We start from the raw sequence: 10,603 nt of genomic DNA, 5'->3' as shown, positions 1-10,603 counted from the left end.
CCCAAAAGAACACTAAACACTGGCTTTACTAGTAGCCAAATCACACACAGAACCATGTTTAGCATGCCTGTAGATAAATAATACATAAAAGCTCTAATCAAAGAATCATTTACACTAATGCCAAGTTCGCTGTTGAGATTTTAACGTTAGGTGTTTGTAACGTTTGGTGTTCGTCGGATAACGTTAAGTATGAATGAGCATTTAACAGACTGGTTTGCAGAACAGCGTTGTCAAGTTTACTTACTTGCTACAACGTACAATTAACCTAATACAGGAAAACACATCGATGAAAAGTAAATCAGACTTACAGGTTGTGGCCCGTAAACAGCTTCTGTTTGTAAATCCAGCTTTCAGGACAAGCCGTGGTGCAAATCCTGCATTTAACTCGCGAAGATTGTGGAAGTTTTCCTCCGTGAAATGTGCAGCGGGAGCCCCGTGCGCGTCGTGCATCCACACACTGGCCGTGTTTGTCTCGCGCAGCTGACGTTGTGCAAATCCGGCATTGAACTTGCGAAGATTGTGGATGTTTTCCTCCGTGAAATGTGCAGCGGGAGGCGCGCCCATCGTGCATGATTCACACTGGCAGTGTTTGTCTCGCTGAACCGCTCATGAATTGCAACGGACGAATATTGTCCATTATGTCACATTTTCCAGTCTTCTCCTCCGACCCTGTCTGTCTCGTGCTTTATGATGGGCAGCATATATCTGAGACCTGTTCCCCTCTGTCTCAAACACACATGCATATAACATGCTGTATGTTAAATGCCCATCCCCAGACCTGCAATCCGGATGAAAATAACAGTGTTTCGTCGGCATTGCAGCAACACCACTCCTGCCTATACCACTATACCACAACAACAGCGATACAAAATGGCCTCACCCCCTCACCCCTTTTTACATATTTAATATTCACGGAGGAGGGGTTTATGTAAATATTGAGGCTGGTGATGTCACCAACCCTGGAGGAATGTCTGTAGTCGCCTGCTGGCCGTTTGCTGTAGTCCTTAGAAATGGATTTCTTTAAAAGCAAATATCTCCCTTTGCTTTAAACTTTGAACGTTTTAACTTTGCAGATGTTGTTTATGCTCAAGCAGCAACATTACACACTAGCTAAAGTTAGAATAGTGAAATCGTGGTTTACCACCCCTTTAACAAGGTTCGGGAGAAGCACGTTCAGATAATTGACACATGTGGAGAGCACTCAGCCAATCAACAATAGTATATATATATATATATATATATATATATATATATATATATATATATATATATATATATATATATATATATATATATATACACGCAGCAGTCCTACCTCCGTTTGTTGACAGTTATCAGCAACCCTCCACAACCCGTACTACAGTTAAAATACATCACACGACCAAGAGAACTGTTTTGCTGAATACCATCACGACTGAAAATGTGACAGTCACAGATTTCATATGAAAGTTAATTAACATTAAGTCACTAACATTTTAGATGCAACATTGACTGTTTTTGTTCTATTTCAGCAGCGAAAATATTTCCAAGATCACATCAGAACCATAATGCATCTCGCAGCAATGGTGTGTTACTGAATGATTCACGTTTTGAATTAATCGGTTGAATCAAAGATTCAATGATCAGTTCATAAAAGACTGCCTCATTTCTGAACGAATCAGCCGTTTGAAAGAATCGACTCAATGACTCACTCATTCAGACGGTCACTGTGCTGCCACCTACTGGCAGTTTAGTTTCATGTTTAAACATTCTTTCCAACATTTCCCAAAAATTATTTAAACAACATGACATTATATAAGGCAGTTGTAATTTTTCAGCGTAAATTATTTAATTTAATTGGTATAGTGTCTTATTCTAATGTAATTTATGGATCAAATTTAAGAATATAAAAGGAAAGCTGAAGCATAGACTATATTTATTAAGATTAGGGGAAAAAAATGCCCTTTATAAAAGGTAAAATATCATAAATATGCAGATTTAAATATGTCAGAGCTGATTGAATACTGGTGAGAATATTGCTTCAGAATAATGATATTTAACTCTGCAGATCACCCTGATATATAAGCAGAATTGTAAGTCAGAATGTAAACTGGGCCACAGATGGTAAGCACAATTACATTAACCCAAAACTAACTTAATTAAAATGCCACAGCCCATACTGTCTTTTTTTTTTTAAATAAAAAAAATATTATTAGAATGTAGACATTAAGAGAATAAATTGTTACACAAGTACTTTTGATACTTAAAGTACATTTAAAATTAGGTATTTTTTACTTAAGTAGGGTTGTCATTGTGGTACTTCTACTTTTACTAAAGTAAAAATATCTCTGGTTATTTGTACTTTTACTTAAGTACTGAGATTCAGTACTTCCTTCACCACTGCTGATCACACATGATCTGTTACTGGTAATTTACCAGTAAAGACTGAATGTGTGAAAGTATTATTTATTATATTATTCATGATGTTCTTTTTGTAAATCTTTTAACCTTAAAGGGCACTAAAGCCTGCAAAGGCACATACATGACACTTCTGTCTTGTGGTTGAGGTGTAAAATAGTTTCCAGTGAACTTCTCAGACTAGCGTAGAACAAATATAGGCCACTGCTGTCATTCTTTTTGCGATGCATTATTTTCATTTATTTTTGTTCACAAGCAATCCAGTGAATTAATCATTTTGTTTTATCAATTGATCACAATGTGATCACACAAACATATAAACCAGTAATTTAGCAGTGTTATGTGTGTATTCAGTGTTAGAACACTTGTAAACATAAACAAAATGCATAATAAACAAAACACACATTTTACTTCAATATTAGTTTCAAAATCCATTAAACCCCTCAATCTAGTTTTGCATGTAACCACCAGACCATTGACTAAACGGCATCTCCACATTGCAGCTTATTCAGGCCAACACTGGCTCACTTAGACAGGAAGAGAGAGACTGACATGCAAGACAATCAAACACTGTTCACTATATACTGCGTCTAGTATGAATGCAAGCACTGTCAACAATGCCACATTGTTGTTCCCAATTAGGTTGTTCTATTTTCGAATAGGATCAGATGTGCTTAAGATGTGATTTCAGATTTCAGGATTTCAGATGTGATAAGACTTCGCTTACAGTCAGCCAGAATAGTTTAGATTGAGAAATTTATTTTCAATGTTGTGTGCAACATGCATCAAATCGTCAGTGAAAGGACTGTGGGTGAGCAGATGCTCGTGCTTTTGTTTAAAGGTCCCGTTTTTCGTGTTTTTTTGAAGCTTTGATTGTGTTTACAGTGTGCAATATAACATGTGTTCATGTTTCATGTGTAAAAAAACACAGTATTTTTCACACAATTTACTTATCTGTATACCGCTGTTTTCACTGTCCTCAAAACGGCCTGAGAATTTCCTCGTTCTATGAAGTCCCTCCTTCAGAAATACGTAACGAGTTCTGATTGTGCCAGCGGTTCCCGTGTTGTGATTCGACAGCAGCTTACACGCGTTGCCCGGGAAGGTCACGCCTCTTACCATAACGGGGAGATGAACGCGCTCAAACTACAGCCCCTGAAGGCCAAACAAAGGTGATTTGACTCCGGGATGAAAATAAAAGCGTCTGAACGACATGGCGACAAACGCAACCGAACCGAACCGAACGCAACACTTCCTCTTCGCCACGAGGGAGCAACAAGACCACGCCCCCTTTTTCGCGTATTCTTGTGGGCGGAGGTTAGTCGACAAACTGTTCTACTGACGTAATTAAAGCAGGATGTACAGGGATGTAGTCCAACCCGGCCGTTCGCTGTAGGCTTTGAAAGGGAACTTCTGTTAAATAAAATATCTCGCTTGGCATTGAACTTTGAGCTTTATAATTTTACAGGTATTATTTATGCTCTAACAGCAACATTACACACTAACTAAAGTTTGAAAAATGGGATCACGAAGAACAGGACCTTTAAAGATCATCTTTCTCTTTTGCACTTTCCACTTTTACTATATCTTGGCTGTCACAGGAGAAACGTTTATACTTGCAGAGCACTGTTATAATAATGAATGTAGCTACTATTATGAGTTCAGTTAGCTGTTTCAGTGGCATACTTCTGATCATGTGAAACCCACTTTCATCATTATATAATCTCTCCTAATAATGTTATTAGGCCTGATAAAGACACTTCCTGTTTCTCTCTGTGGTTTAATGTCAGAAGCTTTGATCACAGGGTGATATGTTTCAAATGCCAACCTCTTTTTTTGACAGCCCTCCCACTCTTCAAGATATTACTTCAAGAACATAAGGTCTCACATAGTGTAGTTTCAGTCTTAGACGACAGACCACCCACAAGTCTGTTCACTGACTGCCCAAAAAATGCCAAATATGTCTGAAGATTTCAAGTTGCAGTCTGTCAGTCTGCAAGCTTTCTATCAGTTTGGGTGCACATGGAAACAAAGTTTTTTTTATTAATAAAAGCTTTTGAGGAAGAACTAATCCCTTTTTAGTGGCATTAAATCTTTAAAAGACATTCAGAGTTTTGTTAGGGGGACTTAGCAACTACATTATTAACAACCTATGTATTCTGCTTTTCTTCTGTTTCCTTGGTACTTTTTGGAGGAAGAGAATTATACAAAGTTTCTATAAATGTCTTGTTTTCTTGTCAACACTGCTTGTTGCTCTATGTCATTCTAATATGATATTAATTAGTTTTGATAAACCCGCCCCCAAATGGAACATACAACAAAACAAACTGTGATTGGTCGCTTTATATATCAGCCAGAAGGACTCTTCCTGTGTAAGTGGGTGGCTCTTCACTAGAATAAGCTACAATGTGGAGCAAACTGTATGCTGTTAGTAAAAGATATGTATACTTCACTCAGTAGTATTACTGAAAAAGAGTTATATAGAACTTTTAATTTAAAATATCATATTGTACTACAACATATATTACCAAACCATGTTCACTGTAATGTACAGAATTGATTGAATGCATGTACTTCAGTTAAAAAAAAAAAAAAACAACATATGCTGACTTGAATGTGTTGACTTGAAAATGTAATTGTCTAGAAAATGGTATTCAGTTATTTAAAGCAAATGTATTTTTAATTAGCTTGTTGAAAATGTGTTTAATGATGACCTCAGTGCAGCTCAACTTTTGTTAAATTACAACAGTAATCAACATTAAATCCACCAACACAAAAAATTACTCTTTATCTTCCCTCATAATGTGTTTGAGCGGGTCATTGATAAAACAAATGTGCAAAATACTAAAAGTTGAAATAAACTGTTAGACCAGGCCAGAAATTCATTGAAACATTTAAAATGCATTACTCAAAGATCTATGGATGCATTTTTTACTGCACTTACGATGTAATTATGATGACACATTCAATAAAAGACAGGAGACTAAAAAAACAAGACTATTTTAGTAGCTTATGAATTGAACCAACAACCTATCATATGCAAGCCCAGATCTACACCTCATGTTGTAGTGGTTTTTGGTCTATTTGTTTCATATGTACTTCTTCTATGACGCTAACCAAGGCGGAAAAAACGATACTAGGGTCTGTGCACGTATTTCTTTCAACTGCTTTGACCATGGAATGTATTAACCACATGCATCCTTTACTTACAAACCTGATCGTACAGATCTTTCCATTCTCACACCAAAGATTATCTAATAGTATTGTCAGTACAGTCACAGGTGTTGTTAAGCACATTTTTATTGTAACATAATATAGTGACATTCTTCCACTGGACAATAGCCCCTGATAACAATGTTGCTTTGCAGAAAAAATAACTATATGGGAGCCGCACAGTGATATGGTGAAGAGGTGTTTTGCATCAGAGCATCAACATCCAGAACTGGAACCATCCGTTTTATACTTTTAGTTTTAAACTGAGGTGATCTTTGAATTACATCCCTTTTTCATTTTCACCCACATTGAAGAAGTACAGTCAGAATGGTGTAGGTCATCATTATAAGTGCTTGTGAATGCTAGACAGTTGCACATGTTTCAGCATCGATCATCAAATGTTTTCTATGGTGCAGGGTACAGAGGGTCCTAGAATACAGGAAGTGTGTGGGTTATGAGGCTTGTCTCACAACTCATCAAAGACACTGTTTTAATGCACTCAACTGAGTTTAGTGTCTGAATTTAAAGAAAATATTAGTCCTGCCACTACATTAATTACTTTATTCAAATTAACAGTGTATTTGAATTTTGGGTGCATAATGTTTAAGCTAGTAGTGCATTTACACCACACAGGCTAAGCATGAATGCTTAGTTTCTGCTTTAGTTTACAGTATACAAGGCACAAAACTTTTTTTCTTTTATAGCCCTGAAAATGTATCAAAAATATAGCAATACATCATTAGAATAAGAATAGTTTTTATTGAAACATGACATGCTGGTGTGACATGTTAAACTCCATCTTAATCTTTTTATTATTCTTTTTATTAAAATTAATTTGTCACACTATAGGACCATTTTAAATGAACTAATGAAGGCAAAACTCATTTTAAATACTTGTAATTTATTTTTGAATACATTTTTTAAAGGGATAGTTCACCCAAAAATGAAAATTCTGTCATCGTTTACTCACCCTCAAGTTGTTTCAAACTTGTATGAGTTTTTTTTTTTGTTCTGCTGAACACAAAAGAAAATATTTTGAAGAATGTTTGTAACCAAGCAGATAGAGCAACCATTGACTACCATAGTAGGGAAAAAAATACTATGTAGTCAAAAAATACTTTGTAGTACCAATACTATGGTAGTCAATTGTTGCTCTATCTGCTTTATTACAAAACATTCTTCAAAAGATATTCTTTTGTGTTCAGAAGAACAAAGAACTCCAAATACCGGTTTGGAACAATTTGAGGGTGATTAAATGATGACAGAATTTTCATTTTTGGGTGAACTATCCCTTTAAATACATTTTAAATTTTGTTTGATGTTGGTAAAAATATGTTGCATCTTAACTCATTTCATTTCAGATATAATGTAAGCAATATACATTTCTGAATATTCTTATGGATAATCGTAAAAACGTTATCAAATTTACATTTACATTTACATTTAGTCATTTAGCAGACGCTAAATTGGAATAGGAATAGGATTGATTCCTATTCACATGGATCTGCAGAAATGACTGAAAACACTGTATGCCAGACAAGTAATTTGGCGGTCATTTTGTAAAGGAAAACTACACGCCTGTGCACGTATTCAAACGCGCTTGCCTATAGACTAACCACGTAATGCTTACGTGCATGCCCTCACTATTCTCACAGATTCACGTTTTTTGAAGTTACACGAAGATGATAGCGGTATCGTTTCAAAACCTATTTCAAAGTTTGCATTCTCAAGCCACCAAACACTGCTGCCATGCAAATGAACAGCCAGAACACATCAAAAGTTTTCTTTTTTGGTCGAAAATGGTGTCGTGTAAGTGGCCCCAAAGTAAATTACTTATGATTTATTACAACGGAAATGAATTAATCAAAAACGTATTTTCGCTGGACAATAACTTTTCTAGAGCTGCTGTACAGCCAAAACTCTTCCATTAATCTCTTCCATTAATTTACTATTATCACTGTAAAGCTGTTTTGAAACAATCCTTATTGTAAAAAACGCTATATAAATGAAGCTGGTTTGACTTGACTAATCCTTAGGTTGTCACAGAGCAGTTGTAATAATCAGTATCTTAAACTTTTTCACACTCTGATCATCATGTAGCTCTCTTGAGCTCAGCGGTTCTCGGCGGTGTCCCACTCTCATGTAACCACTTCCCCTCGTTCCTGTCTGCAGACTCTCTCTCAGTTGATCAGAAGTGCTTGAAATGTTGAAGGGAGAGTGACAGGTTCATTTCTACCTTCTGCGATAATGGAGGTTTTACAAACCAGGATCCTGCAGCTAAATATATGGGTCATCATTACTTTACTGACTTTTGCAGGTATGTTGTAACATTGTTTTTGTGATCGTTTGTTTGGTTTTGTGTTGTGATGTCCCTGTGTCTGTTAGCGGTGACTAAGGACATGAGCAACATTATGTGTCTCATGGGCATTTGCATGCATGTGTTCACAAGCGTGTTTTACCGCCTGTAAAACTGCAGTGATTGAGATTTTCATCTTTCGTCTTTTCATCAGATTATTCCAAATCAAATCAAGAGCAAAGGATTCGGCAGCACATCAACAAAACAGTGTTTGTGGGGGAAACAGTTACACTTCACTGCAACAAAACCCCTTATGATGAAACTTTTACATGGAAAATGAATAACTCTGTTATTTTTAGTCATGACTCGACCAGTAACAGAACTACGAGAAACTTCAGCTCAAACAGGATTCACATCAACCCAGCAGCTCCAAGAGAATTAAAAATACATCAAATACAAGCGTCTGATGCAGGAAACTACACCTGTAATCCAGCAGCAATAAGATGGACATTAACAATAATAGGTTATTTATTTGATTTATTCGATTTGTTTTCCTTAAAAACAAGTAAAGTGCATTTATTATAGAAGAAAATAAATATAAGTATGTTTTTAACCAGTGACTAGTATCTAGTAGAGTGCTGGTTGACTCGTATCATGTATGTTTGGCTCTTCTGTGTCCATCAGAAAACAGACCAGCGTCACCCAGAGAAATGCCATTCTTCATCATCATCATCATCATCATCTCATGTTCTGGAGTCATTCTTTTTTTTCTGATAATCAGCATCTGCATTCACAGGTGAGAGACATTAACACATGATGAACTGATGAGATTGTTTATTGAGCCTAGATTTCATGTATGTAGAAGTGACATTGACTCGTCTTTTCATAAATATTAGTAAATATTTGACACATCAGAATGCATATATTTTAGTATTTGTTGTGGTATCATTTAACATATGTCAAGTGAGAACAACACGTGATACTATCATGTTTACAGGAGATGTAAAAACAGCAAAGATTCAAGTCACAGAGAAACAGGACAGGATTTTGTGAGTTTATTGTTGTAAATTGTCCTTTTCATAAAAACTGAATTTTCTTACATCTATTAGTAATGATTTAATTTCTCATTTCACTTTAGTCACAGGCACCGGCTGGAAGAAGGATACAGACTCAAAATAGTCAATACTTTGAGAGATACAACTCTGTGTATGGACAAATGTGATGTCATTTTTTCCCCCAGAAAAGTTAAACATTTTACATCAGATATTTTTGATATCTTTGGTAGTAATTACCTGTGTAACCTAATTAAGTCAATTAAACAAGAAGTACACAAAAGCAGGACTGTACGTTTTTTTGCACATAGCACTAGTGCTACAGAGGCTGAAAGTTTTGTAGCACAGGCCACATAATTGTAGCACAAGTAGCTATAACATGTTTGTTACCATCTCTGAAAACAACCACAAGTAGTGCAGTTCATCACTTAAACAGGGATGTGACTGACAAAGGACATTAATTTCTTAACAAGAAATGTTTTCAGACTGCAGGCAGACTGCATGCACCTCTATCTTCATTTCAATGTTGTTTATATAGCCGGTAGGCCTATCACTAATTAAAATCCAAACAACATCCATCGTTTTGGTTGAGAACTTGAAACAGCTTCATTTTCTTATAAATCATTAGAAAGGTCTAGAATTTTATTATAAAATAATAAATGATTATGATAAAAATCTGTGACAGCAGTTTCTTCATTTTTCTCTGAAAATCGTATGCATCCACTGAGAAGAAAACAACTGCACACTTCTCTACTGTCACTACTGTTTGTGTTTGGACTTTCTGTTTGTATTATGATATATTCATGTGCTCCTTTGTTCAGTTTCCCGCCACTCCTTTGTTACTATGGTTTCCTTCATTATTAGTTCATTCTGTTCAGCTGTGTTTGCTCATTACCTTGTTTGTGTTCCTATATAAGTTCTTCCTTTTCAGATACTCCTTGTCTGTTCACTGTCTTAGTGTGTGTTGCTGCCTGATCATCTGTTTGCCTTCCTGCAACCACCGTGACATCTACACTGAAGAAAAACATATAGATTTGCATATGTTTATTTCAAATTTCTTTAAAGAGAAGTATTATTTTTGCCCATTTTTACCAAAATAGGTTGTTGTGAGCTTTGAGTACACACATGTAGAATTACACAATTTTAGCAGGTGGAACCCATCCCAAGGATTTTTTTTTTTAATGGCATTTTTGGTCACTTATTTACAGATTTCTTTATAGAATATGACACATATACAGCAAAACAATATAAATTTAATTTAAATTTTAATAAATTAGATCTCAGAATGTGCCAGGCTATGACGCTAGAGTGTAGTGAAGCACTACCTCAACAGAAGAAGAACAACGCCTGATTCTGTAGTCCTGCCCACCGACTCGAGCCACTAACATGATCATGGCCTACAGAGAGAGCTTAACCGCATCAAATTTCTAAACATGCCGCATAAGCTTCATTCGGATTCCAATATTATGAATGCATGGATGAACTTTATTTTTAATGAATATCCAGCTCACGCGGGGAAGACAATTGCGCGTCTGTTGGTCTGTCTGTTGCGCCTTCATTTCACCGGATTCGTTTGTAAACAAGAGACTGGATTTGCAGACAGGATGAAATTAACGTTACATGAAAGCAATGAAAGCAACACACT

The 10,603-nt window shown here is 36.0% G+C and overlaps 1 protein-coding gene across 1 annotated transcript; it reads left to right on the top strand.

The window, feature by feature from the left end:
- The first annotated feature begins 7,793 nt into the window (after window positions 1–7,793).
- LOC307128822 (uncharacterized protein) lies at window positions 7,794–9,628 on the top strand. The gene is made up of 5 exons (XM_079820823.1): window positions 7,794–7,927; window positions 8,121–8,429; window positions 8,591–8,702; window positions 8,904–8,955; window positions 9,045–9,628. Exons 1-5 carry the CDS (start codon window positions 7,858–7,860, stop codon window positions 9,126–9,128), a joined length of 627 nt encoding a protein of 208 aa, XP_079676949.1. The 5' UTR covers window positions 7,794–7,857; the 3' UTR covers window positions 9,129–9,628.
- Window positions 9,629–10,603: the final 975 nt, after the last annotated feature.

This window comes from Gobio gobio (assembly GCF_949357685.1).
Source record: "Gobio gobio genome assembly, chromosome: 7".
NCBI classification, from domain to species: Eukaryota; Metazoa; Chordata; class Actinopteri; order Cypriniformes; family Gobionidae; genus Gobio; species Gobio gobio.
Note: the sequence above shows the minus strand (reverse complement) of the source record. Positions and strands in the feature narration are given on the sequence as shown.

What these genes read in the sequence shown, in the direction of transcription:
- LOC307128822 (XM_079820823.1), top strand. Translation starts at nt 7,858, where the DNA reads ATGGAGGTTTTACAAACCAGGATCCTGCAGCTAAATATATGGGTCATC. An exon ending in ATGGACATTAACAATAATAG is followed by an intron (nt 8,430 to 8,590) that starts GTTATTTATTTG and finishes TGTGTCCATCAG; the next exon opens with AAAACAGACCAGCGTCACCC. An exon ending in ATCAGCATCTGCATTCACAG is followed by an intron (nt 8,703 to 8,903) that starts GTGAGAGACATT and finishes TCATGTTTACAG; the next exon opens with GAGATGTAAAAACAGCAAAG.